The sequence below is a fragment of the Carassius carassius genome, chromosome 46 (genome assembly GCF_963082965.1).
Source record: "Carassius carassius chromosome 46, fCarCar2.1, whole genome shotgun sequence".
Classification (NCBI taxonomy): Eukaryota; Metazoa; Chordata; class Actinopteri; order Cypriniformes; family Cyprinidae; genus Carassius; species Carassius carassius.
The window spans coordinates 9,097,530-9,118,975 of record NC_081800.1 but is presented as its reverse complement, the minus strand read 5'-3'; the positions used below and the strand labels follow the sequence as shown (position 1 = coordinate 9,118,975).

Sequence of the window (21,446 nt, the reverse complement as noted above, 5' to 3'; positions counted from 1 at the left end):
GGTGGTTGCCAGGGTGTTACTGTGTGTTATAATTTTCTGGGTGGTTGCCAGGGTGTTACTGTGTGTTATAATGTTCTAGGTGGTTGCCAGGGTGTTACTATGTGTTATGGTGTTCTGGGTGGTTGCCAGGGTGTTACTATGTGTTATGGCGTTCTGGGGGGTTACCAGGGTGTTACTGTGTGTTATAATGTTCTGCATTGTTGCCAGGGTGTTACTGTGTGTTATAGTGTTCTGGATTGTTGCCAGGGTGTTACTGTGTGTTATGGTGTTCTGGGTGGTTGCCAGTGTGTTACTGTGTGTTATGGTGTTCTGGGTGATTGCCAGGGTGTTACTGTGTGTTATAATTTTCTGGATGCTTGCCAGGGTGTTACTGTGTGTTATAATTTTCTGGGTGGTTGCCAGGGTGTTACTGTGTGTTATAATGTTCTGGGTGGTTGCCAGGGGGTTACTGTGTGTTATAATGTTCTGGGTGGTTGCCAGGGTGTTACTGTGTGTTATAGTGTTCTGGGTTGTTCCCAGGGTGTTACTGTGTGTTATGGTGTTCTGAGTGGTTGCCAGGGTGTTACTATGTGTTATGATGTTCTGAGGGGTTGCCAGGGTGTTACTGTGTGTTATAGTGTTCTGGGTTGTTGCCAGGGTGTTACTATGTGTTATGGTGTTCTGGGTGGTTGCTAGGGTGTTAGTATGTGTTATAATGTTCTGGGTGGTTGCTAGGGTGTTACTAATTATGAATTAATGGGTGGTTGCTAGGGTTATTATGTGGGTAGTGGAGTATTCTGGGTGGTTGCTAGGGTGTTTATTTGAGGGTGACAGAGTGTTCTAGGTGGTTTCTTGCCAAGACCTCATATGTTTTGTTTGTTTAATCATCCAGAGGCAAATTTAATTAGTAATTAGCACTTCTAACATTAAACTGGGATTGAAAAAAATATTTTAACATTTAAAAAAAAAACTCTTTGTATTGTGTTGTGCAGGATGATATTCACAGGTGATCGCTGGAGATGCCCATTGTACATAAAGACAATGGCTGTGGAGTGAGGGACTCCAGTGGCTGTATGTGCTTGTGCCAGCTTACTGAAGTTGTGGCTTTGGCACCTAACAGCACACGCTGCATTTCTCGCCAGCTGTCCAAACAGGGTCCAGAGAGTGGAAAAGAGTGCTAAACTCCTTTACCTCTCTGCCAAATGGAAAAACGCACATCCAAACACTAAGCTGCATTATGCTCCTCTGCTGTGGGATGTTATACACAGTTAAAACCAAACCAAACATGCTGCATTACATAATGAGTTTGTGTTAGTCTTGAGCCTCATCAGAAGTGATAACATACAAATTAGTATTTGAGGAGGACATGTAGCTGTCAGATATTTTGTAGTCAAGCACTGCACAGTGCGCTTGCTATATGGAGTTGTTTGTGTGAATAAAAAGTGTCCTCGTCAAGTTTCTCACCACAAGATGTGCCACTTTCAGATAAAAGGTTTGTCGGGTTTTTGTTTTTGTTCTTGTTCTTAGCATTGAAAAATGAGCTGCTGTACAAGGAAAGAGAGAAAGATGGCTGACATCCAGAGGAGAGTTCAGGTCAGTGAAGGGAATCGGGCGGAAGAGCAGAACGCAAGGGAAGATTTATTTGGAAAAATAGTGAACAAATGACAAAATGACAGGATTACAGACGGTGACTGAGAGAGAAGCATGAGTTAAGCAACAAATACAGAACAAAACATTTGTTTTTTTTTAAACGTGTTTGTGTTTTCCAGGCGGGGAAGGGCGAGCCCCACGTCTTTAAAGAAAAGAACTTCAAAAAGAAGCGGCAGTGTGGGGTGTGCAGGCAGAGTGTGGAGAATTTGGGCTCTTTTTGTCGAGGTGAGTGCCATCTGACAATTTCAGCCTTTATTTCAGTTTTTTTTATTACTTTTAATGCCAAGGACTCATAAATAATGTTGTTCCACTTGTGACTTTTTTAATGAGAAGCAGCATATTTTTTGATTGTGAAATTAAATAATTGGCTATAATATTACTGTACTAAATAAAAATAAAAAGTAAATTATATAAAGTAAATTATATATAAATTTATATAGAAACATTTTTAAAACAAATTACATTACAAAATGACTAAAAATAAAATGAAAATGAAAAACATAAATATAAAAGTAGTTAAAATATTAATAGATACTATGATAGTATATAAACAATAACACTACGGCACTTTTATCGGAAGTAATTTTTTTTACTGTAATTTTTAATAATCACAAGGGAAAAGATTTAGAATAAAGATTTTGGATGCTATTTTGATACTTTTCATCCCTGATAAAATGTATCATTCATCAAACTTCCCTAATATTCTCTGTATGCCACAAATGCATAATGAAACCATACCAGATCTTATTCAGTATTCCTCCCTAAACAACACATTTCCCTCTCTTTACCGCCCACAGTCTGCAAAACAGCTACTCATAAAAAATGTGAAGCCAAGGTAAGAACATTTCTCCCTTTTCTCACCAGGTCATAATGAATTTATCAATGTCTCTTTCACTCCCTCTTCAGATTAACATGGGCGTATTAAATGGGAGTTTGTGTATTTAAAGGCAAGCGCTCTCTCTGTGTTTCCTGCACTGAAGGCCTCCCTGTGTTGGGGTGGCAGTGTTGGCAGCCACTCCCCCGTACCACAAAGCTGTAGTGAAAGACTCATTGATAAGACCAATGGATGCCAGCACTGGCACACACATATGAGACACGTCTCCAGAGAAGCACCATGGGATCTATAGTCTCAAGCTAAGCAGTAAAGCTATTTGCTTTATTCACAGTTGCAGACATTGTATAGAGTAACTACTGTAATGGCCAGTTTTATATAACCTTATCCGTCACTCCCTGGCACTGGCAAAATTTTGGTCAATGTGTAAAGAAACTGTGAGTGATTTAACATGCCACATTGTTATCCAATGAACAAATTACCAAACCACTGAAACACTCTTTAAGACACAAAGAGCGTGCAGTTTGTCTAGAGCTGGATCATGCTAGGTGTTAAACTCACTGGCTGAATAGGATCATTTTCAGGCATGAGTTCCTATAATGACTAGGTTAGATGATTATGTGAACTATATAACAGCCTGTTTTCCCAAAACTTCCTCTTTCATTTTCCAGGGTATTACACCACATGCATTATGTTACCCATCAAAAGCATGTTTAAGTAATCTTTTGATTAACCTGGTTTATATATGTTCAGTGACAAGTTCATGTACCATTCAAAACCCTTTGATGTTGGCTGTGAAAGTCATCAGCTTTGCCCTAGTAGGGAGTGGCCACCCTCTCTGGAGAACATGAGCTTTAAAATAAAACTGAAAACCTTATCAGCCCTCTAGAGCGTCAACCAGCCCTCCCACTCTTAACACCTCCCAAGACAGAGCAAAGACAAATTTCAAGAACACTTAAGCCCTTTTAGGTCAGAATGCCATGGCATAGGTCCAAGTCATGGGTCCAAGAAGTGTCCGGCAAACTCTTGCTCCATATTAAATTGCTATCACAAAAATGTAGTTTAAAAATCAAAACACTGAGCACTCTTGCAATGCAAACCTCACTTTTTAAATGATTACACCCTGTATTTGACCCTAAACAGAACTTCATTTCAGAGTATAACCTGCAGATGTTTTATTCGGCGCAGCAGAAATCAATGTAAGCCCTTTTCCTCTGCTCTTTAATATAGAGAATCCACTCAAACACTATTCAGCGGTGTTATGTAGCTCTCTTAAGCTTTTGTCCCCTCCCTGGGCTCTGTCGCAGTATTCGATGTGAATGGATTTTTATTCACCTCCTCACAGCACTGGCCTTATTGGATTTTACACAGATTTAGAGTTGCAAACTTATATGGCTTCATCTGTGAATTGAATGGGAATGTCCATATGTTGAAAGCTATCAGTTCTGTTATAAATACAGATATGTGGAAAATAAAGAACAGGAAAGGAGCCAAATAATTAATAGAGGATGTACTCTCCGACACGAATGGCTTGTTAACTTCGTCAGCCATTGGGGAGTTTTTAAAGTCCTATTCAAAACACTTGAGTCGTAGTCCTTATAGAGTTCCTTATGAAGTACAGTGTGATAACAGTGATGTCTGGCCATGTTTTACATGTTTATGGCAGTTTCTCAATAAACAGTTTTGTAATTTGTTGCTTGGGATTGTAGGGATTGGTCAGGGTGGTCATCCACCAATCTGTACTCATTGCTCTTTAGATTTAAGATATTTATATGCATCATTGTTTGGATCAAATAATCACTTGAGTTGTACAGCAGAGATGAGCTGGCTGTGTCTGCTCTACAACCAATAAACATAGTTTAACAAAAAGTCTCAGACCTCACTGGTCTGTTAATGTTTTTTACTTTTACCCACTTACATGGAAAAACCCCAGTTAAGTTTTCCCGAAATGCATTTCCTGAAAACAGAGATGAAAGGGAATTATCGTCAGTACCGCTCACTTTGTTTGTGTGCCTGTCGGGTGTGATGCAACCTCGTCTACAACCTTAAACCACAGGATATAACCCCCAGCCCACTAACAAGCAACTGAGTCATCTTTAACTTGTTTTTAGGATTTAAGTCAAGCTGACCCTGCATGACAAATCACCGTTCAAGAGTCACAGTCTGTCACAACTGTGGAGGATGGCATGAAGCTTTAAACTTAAAGTTTGAAATGTTAACTTGCATAATTCATTTCAGCAGGTTCAAAATAATTCAAGATGTCAGAAGAGACGACCTTCACTCAATATCGAAACACATAAAAAAATTAGATTTATTTTGTGCTTATTAGAGTATTTAGTCTTTTACCTAGTAGCATGCTAACAAAAACTCTATTTAAGATTATTGCTAGTCAAGTTTTCCAATGCAGAGCGCTAGTAGTGTGGCAAGTGAAGTTGCTGTTTATGTTCCAAATCATTCACTTTTGAGTGTCCATGACAGTTAGCATGCTGTCTCACCACATAAAGTCAAAACTCTGTATTTTTCTTTTTTCCATGCATCCTATGAGCAATAGGACTATGTGTCAGAGTGGAAAATTCAGAGACCGGGGGTTAAGGAGGGCAGAAAGAGGAAAAAAAGAGAGAAGACCATCAGAGGAATAATAATTTCCGCCACTTTTCAAAGCTAAAGGGATCCTGTTTCCCATGTTACTGGTGCTGAAGTGGGATATGAACTGGTATAAGTGGGAAGTGAGTGGGTGGGCTCTTCCAGTAAATCTTTTATTTCATCACCCCTCTTTATAAGCTCATCAATGCCATGTGTTTACAAAACTTTGCACAGGCCAGTTTGTGTGTATGTATATATATGACTCTATCTGTGTGTCTCAGCTTTGTCCAGCAGTTCTAGTTTCGTTTTGCGTCATTTAGAGGTTTGGCTTTCTGACTTAGAGGTCTGGATTATATCCGACTCCTAATGTTGGGTAACAAGGAGAGGTATTATGCCAAAGAACAGAGCTACAAGGTATAAAACCATAAAGGAATCGACCATGGATGCAGCCTAGATCTATCTATCTATCTGTCTATCTATCCATCTATCCATTTATCCATTTATCATCCGTTTGTCTGTCTATATACACTGCCTATAGATTCATTAATATAGAAGCTTATCTATGTATCCTATATTTTTAATTAATTAATAGATAGGACTCACAAAAGATAAGCTTATTGTCATTGACTCATACTATTTCTAATAGAACTAATTAAATTACTGTTTGTTATTCTATCAAAAAAGAAGAAGGAAAGAAAAGAAAGAAAGTCAAGCTGCCATGAGTTTCCCATTGCAATTTGTCATCAGTTTAATTGGCACCATATGGAAACTATCCATATGCACAACTTTCAAATGAAGAAAGGTGTCTATAACATCAGTACATTCTCCAGTATGTCCACGTCTTTGTATTAATAGCGTCCATAAAGGATTGTATAAACACATGAGATCAGAACAACTGCAGCAGAGGAGGGACTTTTCCATTGCTGATATCTGCTGATTGTGTTCTGTTAATTGTTTAGATTTGTCTCCATTTGCAGGGAACTTATTTACTTCTGTTTATTCATATCTAATCTCTTTGATTGGCTGCTTCACTCTAGAGGTTTCTGATTCCTGTTTAATCTGGCAATAAGACAATAGAAGGGGTGATATAATAGCGAATCTCCTGTTAGAGATACTAAAGGAGAAAGATAGTGAGTTAATTAGAGGACGGTTATAGCTCTGGTCTGTGTGTGCACATGCTGTCTGCTGGAGTTTGGAGAATATCTCAGTTATGGATCTTCATGTAGGCAATTAATCCAAATAAAAAGATGTAATTGCTTTGTGTGTGTGAAAGCAGACCTGTGTGTATTCCCAGCCTCTCCCGCGGGATCTGCTGAGTGTGTGTAAACATGCTCACAGCTGCTCGAAGCTTGAGGTCATGTTCACACACTAAATCACAGCGAATTAAGGAATAGAGAAGGGTTTGACATTTTCATTTATGCTTTTAGCAGACGCTTTTATCCAAAAGCGACTTACAGTGCATTCAGGCTAACAATTTCTTTTTTACCTAACACATTTTGCGCTACTAAGACAGTGCTCTATCACTGAGCCACAGGGACATCTGTCTCATACTAATGTCTAACAGTTAATTAGCTGGTTTGGTTATTATATGGCTTATTATATATATTTTTTTTTAATGTGCTCACATTCACTCTTATCTGTATGCATAATACAGAAAATGCAAAACGTTTCTTGCCTTGTAACTTTCAGTTAGGATTTCCATGAATCACATATGATACAGTACCATATTTTCAATGTATTTATTTATTTTGTATTTTTACTGGCTATTATGTGCATCACTACCTTAAACATCCTACAGGTTGTGTAAGGTTGCTGTGTGAACAAGCAAACAGCATTTCTTACTCCAAGCGTGACGTCAGTAATGAGCTCAGTCGTGTTTCGTTTGGAGCTTTGATTAGCTCGAGTCACTCTGGAGTCAAAATTCATCGCTGTCACGTAAATAGCCTTCCTTACTACTGCTGTGGTATTACACTTGGCACACTGTACTCGCATGTGGACTGCTCCTCACCCTAAACATCCCATTACACATGGGAACATGTTCCTCGGAGCTCGCAGCAGAACACAGGGGCACAGAACCGTGGGCTGCTGGTACTTCACAGACAGATTGAGGGAGGGAGGGAAAAAAGAATAAGAAAAATGTACTAAAAAAACAGGATGAAAGGCTGCTGCAGGAGCTGTGCACGTTTTGGCCCTACCGATGGGATTCAGAGTTTGTTCTGGCTGCAGGCCGGCCGGTCGGTCTAAGGGAGGTGCAGCGGATCGGCATTTTGTTAAATGAGGGAAAAATGAAAAGCGGAAAGTGTGGATTGGATAAGGAGAAAGAAAGTCAGAGCGAGTGATGGAGAGAGAGAAAGAAGGTCACATGCGGGAAGAAACAAAAGAGTATTGGCGTGGAGGGGAGGAAAAAGATTAGCGAGAGGAAAGAAAGAAGTATTTTGGATGCAGCAACAAAAATTCACCATGGTAACTGTAGTTTCCACCAAAATAGCATGGCAGCTACTCTTGTTAGTGGCTGTTGCTCATTCTTCGGGATCTGAACAAGTCCATAATCCTTTGTATTCAACTTTGGCACATAGCGCATCCAGCACTTTTTGTGCTACGGACACATGAGTGATACCTCAAATATTGTTTGGAAGAGATGTGATATTACTTTTTCCAGACTGTTGGACAATGAAATAACTAAAAGAAAAACAAATCCCATAAGAACACATATCTATACTTGGGTGGAGGCCTCTTTTGATTCTGGTCTTTAAGCAACCAAGAACATCCTACCCATCATCTACAGCAGTAGCATGCTAAAAAAACATCTTAGTGACCCGAGAAATGTCACATTTACTTTAGAACATAAAAAAAAACAGGTAACATGGTATTAGGTACCAGTGTCACAAAATAATAATTCAATACAACTACTTACTTACTTAATAAAAAGATAATTGATAACAAAAAGCCGATTCTTCAGATCAGCTCAGTGTCAGGATAGTGTGACTCTGAAGATTGCACATTAAAAATATAAATAAACAAAACATATGTAAGTGTTGTAATGTTAAATTTTAATCATATTTCTGTTTTTATTATATTTTATTTAAATAAATGCTGCTTTGTTGAGCATAAGATGCTGCATGAAAACATGAACAGGATGAATGAGGAAATGTTAATGGAATGGTAGACATGCAGAAAAAAAGGGAAAGGCTAGATGGAAGCAGGGGGAAATGAGCAGAGCAAGCAGGAAAATGTTCCCAGGGAATTAAAGCATCTGCTCATAGCGACAGAGCATTAGACAGTGTGAGGGTCAGTAATTGGCTCTCAGCAGCTGATGTCTTTAACACAGAGGCAGTGATATCTTTTACACCTGGTAAAAGGAAGAAATAGAGAGAGATTTCTTGACTTTATATACTATTGGGAAGATGTTCTTTTCCACTGGAGTGAAATATTATTCTTCTGAGTTCTGTCCACAATGCGTTTTGAGACAAAATCGTTCACTTTCTTCAAATGTGACAGCAGCTTTTTTAGCCAAGAAAAAAGGAAACTTGATATTATAATGAAATCCCACCTAGCAACACACTAAAACATCAATGTGAACGAACACGGCCTATTGGGGTAGTAGTGCACTGTTTACTGCACAGTATGCACTGGATACAGGTTAAAAATGGTTATTTTACATTTTGAATTAAATATTGTAAAATCAAATAATGAGTCAAGAAAGAAGTGTTAACAATTTCTGCTGGTATATCAGATGCATTCATCAAACTGGAAATAGAGGGATGCATTATGTTCAAAAGTTGAACTATGTGTGTGAGCTACTAAAACTCATTCTGTACATATAATCAAGAGAGAATTTGATTGGACAAAAGGACACGCCCATGAGTGCAGGATGAGTCATCAGTACTTTTGGACCATTTTTGGTCAAATAGTTAAATGTGAACTTTTAACAAAAAGTTTACTTTTCACCATGCTAACATGTAGCTACTTTAGCGTGTAGATAAGCTCAATGCTAACAGACAAAAAGCCACAGAACTCAGTGTTGGCATTTATTTGGAGACACAAATACCCAAACACCCAAGTCCCTCCATCCTCCAGAGCCTCATAAGTCATGGTTGTGTTGAACAAAAACATACAGTCTTTTAATAACTCTCTTTCTCACTCCCTAGACTCACACAAACACACACATAGGCAGCCGTAGGTCAAAGCCTAGTGTAGCGTCTGTGCGCTTCTCCCTGCCTCAGCCCTTTTCCTGAGGCCAAACAAACAGGGCAGGACTGGGCAGGGGATCGGATGTGTGGGGAGGGGAAGGGGGGGCTTCATGTTACGTAAGCGTGAATGTCATTGCACACACACTGCTGTTAGCATGCTAATGACGCCTCCGCCCCCTTTACCCTGTGCAACAAAACATGTAGACATGTAAACATGTCTGTGTGTCTGTCGGTTTCCCGTCATAAAAATACTGAACCACAATTTATGTTGTTGTGTCCTGTTATTTTGTACTAGATCATGCGAGAGGAATGTGCATACTAATGTGTTTGGTTACTGCCCATCACCCACAATCCCTTGCATCTCACTTTTTCTCCAGTCTCAGTGTTATCAGCAGATAGTTTGCTTATCTGTTGCTTTGGGGAAGCATTTCCTTCTCCCAATCCAGACAGATCCCTCTTCTCCACTCCCTTCCCCTCATCCCGGGACGGAGCGGGGAACGAGGCGGTGTTGGATGGTGGAGGAGATACAGAATGAGTGTTTGAGTCATGTTCCTTTTCTCTGTTTCAGATCAACACAGCCTGCATCCCAGCACAGCCCTCCGAACTGGTAAGACTTTTTCTGTCCTTCCTTGTATCTGTTATATTTTCATTCAATGCATCTCAACGTTTATCATTTTTTATCAGGTTTTTTTGGTCTTATATTTATACCATCTCTTTCCCTCTCACTGGATAACTCACTGATTACTTTCTAGTTCATTTACTTTTCTGTTTATTCACTCTTTCATTCACACTGTCATTCTCTCACATGCTAGTGGTAAAAATTAGTTTATTGCATACTTGTTGTTTGAAAAGCTTCATTTTTAAACTTTTATTGCACTACCGTTCAATAGTGTGGGGTTGGTACAATTATTTAAATGTTTTTGAAAGTAGTCTATCATGCTCCCCAAGGCTATGTTTTTTTATAAAGACAGTAAAAACAGTAATATTGGGAAATAAAGTTACAATTTACAGTTTTCTATTTGAATATACTTTAAATTGTAATTTATTCCTGTGATCAAAGCTGAATCGTCAGCATCATTACTCCAGTCTTCAGTGTCACACGATCCTTCAGAAATCAGACTAATATGCTGATTTGCTGCTCAAGAAAAATGTTGAACATGGTTATTCTGATAAATATTTTTGTTAAACTGTGATATATTTTTAAATAGAAATATTGTAACATTGTAACTGAGTTGTAAAGTTAGGTTGTTAGTTTCATTCTTTTCATTCAGTTGAGTTGTGTTGACACAGTACAGACTGCATGATGCTTCTGGAAGTACTGATGATAGAATAGGACACATTTCTGAGTTGTTGCTCTGTTCATGATGTTATATCTGTGTTCTCATCTGCTGCAGCGAAGGGGAACGTCCTCCTCTAGACACATTCAGCATCTGGTAAGATGAAAAACCTTTTCCTCTCTTTCAATGTCTTTCACACTAACTGGCACATGGCTGTTCCTCTAGATCAGGGATTTTTGGTCAGCCCCTTTGACCTGAAACATTGATTGATATTTGAAGTACCCCTGAGATTTTAAGTTAATGTTTTAGTATTCACATGCGTTCCTCTACACATCTGAGCGGCTTCTTTACTTCATGAGCTCATTAGTAGTGAAGTCAATGGCAAACATCTTTGAACTGCAATACATGTGTTCATTTGTTACAAGTGTGATGTCAGAAGTTTAATTTTCTGTATCCAGAGAGGATGTTTAATCAGAACCATTAGTTTCCACTGTCTGAAGAATGAGAAGGTCTATTCTTCATTTACTTCTCCTCATACAGTGCCTCACTTCTTACAGTGGCATTTATCTGTTTACATATCGCACATATGAATCTCCTTGAGAGCAGAACAGAAATTAAGAACAGTCATTTCTTAAATAAACCGAAAATACATTTTTTGTATCAAGAGTTGGCACTGTCGTGTCAACTAGACAAATGTTTATTTAGTTTATTGTGTCCAAACACAATGGTATAATATCATTTTGTCTTTTTCCAGGGCTCAATCAAGTCTCTGACCTACACCAAACAGAGAAACACTCTCCCGAGGTACGTTTGGCTGAAAAGACTCGAAGCTTTTAAAGCATCAAATCTCAACCCATGACGTTCAGAAGTGGTTGAGCATGCTTGAGTTCTGAGACTTTATTTCCTCAGCTAATCTCTATTTATCTCAGATAAGTTACCTCATCTCAGCAGGGTTTTATTCCCTTTGGATTTGATGTGAGAAGTCAGAAATCTCTTTTGGCTGCAGTGTGGTGAGGAGCAGAAAGCTAATATGTGTTAGTTCAGCTCAGCTGTGTTCAATCAAAACCCAGCTGTCCAGTAAAATATCATTCACTGGACTTTCACATGATCCTTTATGATGATTCTAGTGGCACAATAATGAATTATAAATATAAAATATTGTTTTATTTTATGTGGGATACTTTTTTTATATATATTTTTAAATGCTAATTCAGGCATGACATCTTTATAATGGACAGAATAGAAATTCTTATTTATTTATTTCCTAAAGATTACATTCAACAGTTTTAAATCATAAATGTTAAACGTCAGATATTCAAATTATGTGCTATTTTTATGTGGGGAAAAAAGGAAAATTCTTTACTATTCTTTAAATAGTAAAGAATAAATGATATTGTTCATCCCTTTCTCTCAGCTGTTTTCCAGCCATCCTTTCTGGTAGCTTTTTCCATCTGGTCAAAGCAATTCCAGATGCTGAATTATTGCGGCTAAAAGCTGGTGGACATGGTTTGGACTTGGTAGACCATCTTGGTCAATGTAGATGTTTGTAGATCATCTTGGACCAACAACCACCCAGCTACTATATTCCAAAAAACAGCTTAACCACCTTAAACACTCAGGAAATTGAAGTTTTGTGGCTTTCAGTTGATGTCTATTAGCTTTTCAAGGATATTTAAGTTGGTTTTCCCCTCTCTCTCGCTCTCAGGAGCTTCAGCGTGGATCGGGTGATGGACAGAGTGATGGAGAGACACTATGATTTCGACCTCACATACATCACAGAGAGGATCATCTCTGTCTTTTTCCCTCCTCTGCTGGAAGAGCAGCGGTACCGCCTCAACCTCAGGGAGGTGGCAGCCATGCTCAAGTCCAAACACCAGGACAAGTTTCTGGTACGTGAATCAGCGTGTATTTACTGTATCTAAGGGACGTTTACTTCGTTTCATTGTATTAGAAGCATTTTTATTGTTCCCGTCCATTTTCCTCCCACAGTTATTCAATCTGTCTGAGCGAAGGAATGACATCACCCGCTTAAACCCAAAGGTAGGGGCTCCGCTTTTATGGTTTTATGTGTTTATATTGCTAGTTGCTGAACTTTTAAAGATCTGTTTACACCAGCCAAGATTAAAAAGTCTCTCTTTGTCTCCCTCAGGTTCATGACTTCGGCTGGCCAGATATGCACGCTCCTCCTTTGGATAAGATCTGTGCCATGTGCAAAGTCATGGAGAACTGGCTGAACTCTGACCCCCAGCATGTGGTCGTTCTGCACTGTAAGGTCAGAGGTCATTTTAGTCTTTTACAGTTCATGCCATGTCACAGGAACTGACAGAGTACTAAAGGGTGCTGACATGACCCTTAAGGACCACCCTGCAGAGCTTCACCACAGATGATAACATGAAGCCAGACCTGAGAGGATGTCTGATTTGACAAGCTTTTAGTTTTATGTAAGGGGGAAAAAAAACAAAGACTGAGAGATGAGAAAGCACTGATACATATTTAATTATTTTGGATGTTCAGTGGACCAAAAAGTTTGGGATTTGAATGCAGCTTAAACCTGGATATAAACACAGATTTAAGACTTTTTGTATTTTAAAACAAAGAAATGTTCAGACGGTCACATGTTCTTCCACTGAAGCCCAAGATGGTTCGCCATCATCAGGTTTTACACAAACTTGCTGTCATTGAAGCAAAAGGGAAACATGCCAAAATATATAAGCAACCACCTTTAACACCCTAGCAGCTGATTGAAATCAAGCAAAAAAAAAAACGCTTTATAAAAATAAAAAAAAGATATTGTGAAATGCAAGTTCTTTTTTTTTTTTAAATAGCTTTAACTCAAATTGTTTGTCTTTTCAACAGACTTTGTTACCCAAAGGTGTAGGAAGATCCTGACTGTCTGAATTTCAGATTTGAAGTGCAAATCATATCTGTAGCAGTTTTATTAATAAGTATTGGTTGAATTTTAGGGCAACAAAGGAAAGACAGGTGTTATCATTGCTGCCTACATGCATTACAGCAAGATATCAGCAGGGTAAGTTCATCCCTTCTACTAAGATTTTATATCAATGATTTTAAATACACTTGTATTTATTTATTTGAATAATTTAACTGAATCTAAATGTTAAAATGTCTCTTGGTTTGTGTTTGTCCAAACAAGGAGCTTTGTCATACATAATTACAATAGAAATACTGAAAGAAATATTTTAGTCATTATGGAGAGAATTAACAAGCATGTCTCTGATGTGTGTGTGTTTTTTTTTTCTTATATCTTCAACTGCATTTGTGCACACAGGGCAGATCAGGCCCTCAGCACATTGACCATGAGGAAGTTTTGTGAAGATAAAGTGTCATCCTCTCTCCAACCCTCGCAGAACAGGTACATCCCTTTGTCTTTTTTTGTTCTTTATTGATCTTTGTGCTCTTTATATGCTTTTTGCATGACTAATATATATTTTTGTTACATTAACTCTGCAGGTATATCTATTACTTCGGAGGGCTGCTCTCAGGGGCCATCAAAATGAACAGCAGTCCACTCTTCCTCCATCATGTCCTCATTCCTACCATCCCCAATTTCCAGGAAGACGGAGGTGAGTGAATATTTGCATAACCTCATTCCCTGAATTCATTCATACATAAGTCCTCGATAAGGTCACTGAGGTAATATGTGTCTGTATGAGCACATATGTATTCATTAAACAAACCTCCCTCACATTCACAAACACTTTAGGTTTTTTTTAATCTTTTGCAGTGGAGGAGAGAGAGACACAGGGAGTTTTGCCTCCTTCATATCTCACTTTTTTTCCTCACTCTCTTGACAGGTTTCTTCCCTTTCCTGAAGATCTATCAGTCCATGCAGCCTGTCTACACTTCTGGCGTATAGTGAGTGAGGTTCTGTTGTAGACATGCACGTAATTTAAAGCATAATTAGAGGTGTCTGCTAGGACAGGTATCACTATCACTGCTGCTTATTAATACTAATAATAAAAGTATTAAGATTTGGCACGTAGTTTGGCTCACACTGTTTGTGCTGCAACTTTTCTAAGCAATCAGACGTATGGTTTTCATAAACCTAGATTATAGGAGGGACCTGGGGCCATGTATAGAGACCAGAATATCATAGAGACTCTCTATGGCTGGACTCTTTTTCACTTTAGTAAGCAACCACCTAGAACGACCTAGCAATACCCTAGCATTAAGAAGTGGAGTTTTAACCCTTCATATGTTCTTTAGGAAAAAAAAAAATCTAATTTAAAGAGTTTGTGTGCTATCTTTCTTGTAGTGACCTGCAGGGCTCTGGGAGCAGACGGCTGATTGTTACTATTGAGCCTGCACTGCTGCTGAAAGGAGACATCATGGTATGTGGGGCTGTTTTTATCTGACACTGATATATCACAACTGTCAAAACCATAGGCATTTCCATCACTTTAATCTCTTTCTCTTGCTCTCTGTCACTTTTATGGTCTCCTTTTCTGTCTTTCTTGTAGGTAAAATGTTATCACAGACGGGTTCAGTCTGCTGAGAGGGACTCTGTGTTTCGACTGCAGTTTCATACGTGCACCATTCATGGTGCTCAGCTCTGGTTTGGCAAAGGGGAACTGGATGAAGCTTGTTCAGGTACATTTTTAGAGGGAGAAGCCAAGAATCATATGCCAAGCTCATATATTTTTACAATAAAACCAGAGCCGTCTGTCCAACTCTGACTGCCGTGAGCTGAAATGGCCTTGGGCCATGAAATTATCACCCTCGTTCCCATTGGGTAACACGTGTGCACCACAGCTGCGTGATTGAGATGAGATACAGACTTTCACGTGAAAACTGATTCTTTATGGGCTTCCATACAAGCATGGGAGGCAACTTCAATTGCTTCTAAAACTCTGGGAAAATTCCTAGATATTAATCATCATTATAATCATAAACTTATTTATAAAGTGTGTAGTAGGAGAGGATATTATATACAAAGCTCATTATTAATGACAAATATTATTAGCTATTAGAAAGGGTCTTCTGTTTTCCTAATGATTAACAATGTCTATTCCCACATTGTATTCCCACATGTTTCTTGTAGATGACAGATTTCCCTCAGATGCCACAGTGGAGTTTGTGTTTTCGTCTGGGCCTGAGAAAATCAAAGGTAATGTCAAAACCTTATTTAAGCTGCAGATTAAGTTCTGTGAAGTTACATTTTTAGGAACCATGAAATTGTTTGACAAGTCTAATTATCTTTCCTGAGCTGACACATAGCATTTCCCATTGAAACAGAAGTATCATATCGTGAGGTCTTTAACTGTGTTATAATGCAGATGTACTTAGTTGTAATTTTATATTGTGTGTGTGTGTGTGTGTGTGTGTGTGTGTGTGTGTGTGTGTGTGTGTGTGTGTGTGTGTGTGTGTGTGTGTGTGTGTGTTTGATTCAGGGAGGGCGAGCCAGAGGAATGATCCAGCTGTCAGCGTGGACTATAACATGAATGATCCTGTGGTGCGCTGGGATTCTTATGAGAACTTCAATCAGAGACATCAGGACAGCCTAGAGGGTACAACTTTTCATTCATACAACCACATACTGGTGTTTATTCAAGCCTTCAGAGGGAACATACTGTATTTTGCTTTTTTCTTTTGAAATAAAAGAGGTTGATACTACTCTTTACAAGGTTTACAATGTGTTGCTAGATCAGATTAGTGAAACTAAGTGGCAAAAACGAGATTCAGAAACAACCATGGTTATGACATCACAACCATGAGCACATAACAAATGGTCAGGTTTACATATTAACACCTTGGCAGATGTTTTAAAGTTTAATTTTTTTTTTTTTATCATAACCAGTGTTGAATTAACATCATACAAGTGTCACATTAGTTAATAAGATATGCATTTTGAATTTTCACCTTGATACTGGAGTTACTTTTTCAAATAAATTATGTATTATGTCCTTTACTATTGTAAATAATAATGATAATAATGTTGTAATATATGTAACTTGTAACAGGAAAAGAATGTGAATTATTTTAAGTGGGCTTTAGGGAAATATTTGACAGTGCAGATTGTAAACCTCTAAATTCTTTCTTGCAATGAACACTGATTAAAAAAACAACTCTCATACATCCCTCTAGATATCGCACACACACATGGGCCTCTAGATGGAAGCCTGTATGCACAAGTAAAAAAGTGTCGTGCCGCAGGCTCCACCTCCCTGCCGTCCACCAATGGAAGCCCTGCAAGGAGCTCTGAGGAGAGTCCAAGTCAGCTTCAGTCTGTTAGTACTGATTCTGGACACTCATCTGTGCCACCTGGCCAGCTCGATGAACCGACTCGACAGGCCCCGCCTACTCAGCAAGAGAGGGAGGAGCTTGAACGTCTGCTGGGTGGGATTGAAGGAGATGGAGGGAGGGATCGTGACCGAGAGACAGCCATTTTGGATGACTGTGATTCCTTGCCTCCTGAAAGGACTGGGTCACTGAGGTTAGTCCGTTCATGCTCATGTCGGGTGGGCTATAGTTCCCAGCGTTGTGCTGAGCCTGGATGCGATGGACTCCACCACTTACCTAATGGATACTGCCTTGATCGTCCCACCAACACTAATGGAAACACAGGGGTTCCTTCTCCAGGGATGCCATCCATCATAGGGCTTTGCCAACACCACAGTGCCAATCCTCACCAATCGCTGCCACCACCAGATCTTCTTTGGGACCGTCAACAAAGTTCACAGCTCTACCTTCATCGCACTTGCACAGAGGGGCCATCACACCACCTGTGTCCATATCCATCCCAAGAGATCAGTCCACCTCCGCATAGTCTGAATTCCCGACTGCTCTGTAGGGCGGACGAGTACATTCCATACCCCCACCATCACCATAGTCATCCACACCACCCAAAGCCCAGCGGACCCTACCATGATGTCTTGATGATAGATGGCCTAGTAACACCCAGCTGCCCCTGTCGAGACTGCTGTCTACGGCGAGAAGATTTCCGCACCCTCCGTTTGGACAGAGAGGAGGGAATACACTGGGAAAGGGAGGCAGAGCTTCACCGGGATACTGGGTTAAGACGGGGCAGAGAGGCTGATATGCAAAGAGGGGCGGAGATATGGGACCGGGAGTCAGGGCTAAGAAGGGGCAGAGAAATGCCTCTGCAGTGGGACAGAGACCGAGAAGCAGAACTACAGTGGGAGAGAGAACAAGAGGCAGAATACTGGCACAGAAGGGCTACCGAATCCCACTACGGGCCTCATGGTCATGAATTACCAGCATTTAACGTTGATCCACTTCCCGCAGGTCATCCTGCATATCCCGAACCCTCCCGGTCCCACTCTCATGCCCATCTGGATCTCAAGTACAGCAGCAGTTCCAGTGGATATCAAACGCCACACCAGACCTGCCCCTGCTCCCCCTACCAGCCTTCACCCTCAGAGAGTCGTGGCTATGCCTCGGGTTACCAGTCTGAGTCCACATCCCCTCTTCCACCTCCCTCCACCTCCTGCCCTGGCCCAGTGCACCATGGCAGCAGACCTATAGATAACCAAACAGACTCCCACCATCAGCAGTACACCTCTGAAGCAAATACAGGTGACAAATGAACTTTTTTTATTACAGTGTATTGGACTGTTTTTAAATTTTCAGATTTTGCAAACATGTTGTGATTATCTTATATTAAATTATATTATGCTATCCATATCAGTTTGCCCTGGTGCAGACAGCATAGGCTGGCGTAGTCACATTACCCATGGTTCCCTACGGCGGACACATCAAGATCCACATGCCCCATGTTCAACACCCTCTGATATTTCAGGACCTCCAACACCAGTCCACACAAGCAGTCCTTTGCAATTCCAGGAAAGGTAAATGCATTTATCAATAGATGTGGGGTTGCTCCTGCAGAGTTTAGCTCTGACCCTAATCCAACACATCTAAACCACCTGAAGCTGAAGATCCAACCCTTAAAACATAACTGAACCAGCTAATTAAAGGCCGTGTTGCAAGGTTAATTTTTCAACGAATTTGTGCAATTTGCTTGTTGGTAATAAACATTTAAACTGTTATCCATTGCATTTTATGTTGTTAGGTATCACAAAACAGAATATAATACGAAAAAGTAGGTACTATCTTACAATGCTTTGCAACGATTCTCCTTTCCCCCACAATGCATTGCATTACGTCACCTTGGGGAGAGAATTTCCAAAGCCCGCCTTGAGAGCATTGAGAGTGACTAGAGAGACAAGTAGTAGACGAGAGTATTCAGATAGCGCAGATTATAGATAAATAGATAAATACATAGATATAGACAGATAGCTAGACTAGATATATAGATATATAGATAGATAGACAAACAGATAGATAGATAGATATCGACCAACAGCGAACCCAAAATGCACTCGCTTCCCTACAGCACAAGCTTTCCAACGCAGTTTCCATGGGACGGCACCTGCCAAACACAGCGACAAACACGCGGCTACGTTTGCAACATTTTCACTGGAGGAAAAGATAAATGCTTAGAAACGCCCATATAGCTAGCATGATGCCTTCTATTTCTAGATGACAAAGTATACCAGTTCTACGACACTATGACAAAGGTTACCGGTACTTATCTGAACTAACGTCATGATCGCTGCCACTAGATATAAAGAAAACGTTGATTTTTCACTCGGTGCTATCCAATGACAGTAAAAAATATATATGTATATGTGTGTCGTTATTGTGCACTCCTGCTCATAGACTAGCTCCAGTGCTCATTGCTGCGTTGCTAAATGATATCTTATCATAGCTAAATGATATCTGAAAATAACAGTGGGTATGTTGGAGCAGGGTTGGAACTGACATTTGCAGTCAGGTAGTCCCCCAGGAGCACAGATGGCTACTCCTACAGTATATGAAAATGTTATCTGCTGACTTTATTCAATATTGTGTTTTATTCTTCTTCCTTTTTTTCAGTCCTAGCCTGAGTGTCCATGAGTATGACTCAAGAGAGGTTAACAGTGAAAGCAGCTCAGCCCACTCCCACAACAGGACGCATCCACTTGCCCTACAGTCAAACAGTACCAGTCCTGGGTCTCAGCAAGCTGTACTTTCTTCCAGTCAAGAGATTCCTGAGATACACCCCTTTCCTGCCACACCCACCACTGCCCAACATCTCTCCGCCCCACTTACTACACCTCCCACCCAACACAGCTCAGCAGAACACTCTGCCCCTTTAACACCTCCATCAGAATCCATCCAACCACAGACAAACAGCTCGCCAACTGCTGCTACAGTGCCACCCACAGGGGTAATGGTACCACAATCAACTGTTAAACCAGCACCGACAACCAACCTCTCTTCTCACATCCCATCCGAGTCCATCCCAGCTGACTTGCAGAGCAATGGAGTATCACCATCTCCTGAACCAGACACCACTTCTGCTTCTTCAGTCCCTGCATCCCCTCAACCACCCACTGGTGAACATGAGAGCTCATCCTCCCCTGAACCCCCAGTGCCCGGATTCGCCACGCTGGGCAGGAAGCTGATGTTGGGCTCTGAAACCTCACTTCCTGCGGGACACAGTATGGACGGCAGCCCCAGCTCCACTCCCACCTTCCCTGTCTCTCCTGCCTGCTGCACCCCATCTCCTCCACCAGGCTCCTACTTGGGGTGCCCAGCCACCTCCGTCCCACAGCCTCCCCTCCCCGAGAAACGCCGCCCATCTGGCCTGCCAGGATCACCCAACGGGAGGTCTGGAATGCTGAGGGGGTCCATGAGTCATCAGCCCTCTGCGCAACACCACGTTACCTTCTCACCTTCAGTAGGAGAGCTGACCATGCCCGCTGGACAGGGTGAAGTTGTTGTGGAGGGTGAGATGGGCAGCCGTGTCAGTGTGAAATTTGTTCAGGACAGCTCTCGTTTTTGGTATAAACCTGGTATCTCTAGAGAGCAAGGTGAGAAAACCATTGTTGTCTTTTAACTATATAAAACTAAATGCAGTTTAGAGATGTATTCATAGCCAGCTGCTAATTAGGGCTGGGTTAAGATACTGATTTTCCATTTAATTTTCATTTGAACAATCTACATTTGTAAAAATGAAGTGCAGTGTGTACTGCAAAATAATGGCCAGAGGTGGCTTTCTTTTGGGTTCCCTCTAAAAAATATACTCAAATGAATTGGAATCAAATCAGAATTTAAGTAGATCAGGAAATGTCTGTCAATATCCAGCATTATTGCTGATTGCTATAGATAATGGTGCAAACAGTTTTGCTCATGTAAATGCAGCCATGTCTTATTAGTGGTCCTTGCACTTTTCATAATGTTTAGTATGAGCAAGACTGATAGTGATGCTTACTTTTGTGCTGTAGTGTTTTTGCATATGCTGCAACAGATTGTTGTTCCATATGTTTGGATCTATTTTTTAAATGGCAATGTCTCATTTAACTGTCCTGTCTCTGTTCAACAGCTATTGCAGCACTGAAGGAAAGAGAGACAGGGGCCTTCCTCATCCGAGACAGTAACTCTTTCCAGGGGGCCTACGGTCTGGCCCTGAAAGTTGCCAGCCCACCCCCCAACGTCAATAACCATGGCAGCAAAGGTACGCCACATCTGCAGGCACTTCCACACACAAACATTTATCTTGCCTTAGTGTTGCTCCCAAAGCTCTGTCTGCTCAGGAAACACATGACTACACCTGAAGTACTTTACCAGCGCTAAACATAGCAGGAATTTAGAGCTAAAGCTGAAGTGTGTCATTTCTGCACCAAACAGATTTACTGTAATAATGACAATTGTCTTTGACTGGACAGATAGTCCTGTCCCAGATTCGTGACCTTGGTTGATAAGCTTGTGCTCCATACAGATTTGAACTGAGAATGCCATTGCCAATTTGAATTGAGGCGGCAAACAGAAAGTAGAAGTCCAATTCAAATTTAACCGTAAATAGAATTACTGAAATTCTGTGAATTTAAAATTTTTAACTACAAAACC

The 21,446-nt window shown here is 40.4% G+C and overlaps 1 protein-coding gene across 1 annotated transcript in view; it reads left to right on the top strand.

The window, feature by feature from the left end:
- The window catches only part of LOC132129304 (tensin-2-like), a 48,326-nt gene that overhangs the window by 22,260 nt on the left and 4,620 nt on the right, over positions 1–21,446 (top strand). The window contains exons 2-21 of the mRNA XM_059540847.1: positions 1,749–1,854; positions 2,427–2,464; positions 9,803–9,841; positions 10,629–10,667; positions 11,266–11,315; positions 12,217–12,400; positions 12,501–12,551; positions 12,661–12,783; positions 13,475–13,539; positions 13,801–13,884; positions 13,983–14,095; positions 14,327–14,387; positions 14,788–14,863; positions 14,993–15,122; positions 15,574–15,639; positions 15,923–16,039; positions 16,617–18,068; positions 18,181–18,340; positions 19,431–20,410; positions 20,923–21,054. Of these exons, the coding sequence (XP_059396830.1) occupies positions 1,749–1,854; positions 2,427–2,464; positions 9,803–9,841; positions 10,629–10,667; positions 11,266–11,315; positions 12,217–12,400; positions 12,501–12,551; positions 12,661–12,783; positions 13,475–13,539; positions 13,801–13,884; positions 13,983–14,095; positions 14,327–14,387; positions 14,788–14,863; positions 14,993–15,122; positions 15,574–15,639; positions 15,923–16,039; positions 16,617–18,068; positions 18,181–18,340; positions 19,431–20,410; positions 20,923–21,054 (4,066 nt within the window). The remainder of the gene's footprint in view (positions 1–1,748; positions 1,855–2,426; positions 2,465–9,802; positions 9,842–10,628; positions 10,668–11,265; positions 11,316–12,216; positions 12,401–12,500; positions 12,552–12,660; positions 12,784–13,474; positions 13,540–13,800; positions 13,885–13,982; positions 14,096–14,326; positions 14,388–14,787; positions 14,864–14,992; positions 15,123–15,573; positions 15,640–15,922; positions 16,040–16,616; positions 18,069–18,180; positions 18,341–19,430; positions 20,411–20,922; positions 21,055–21,446) is intronic.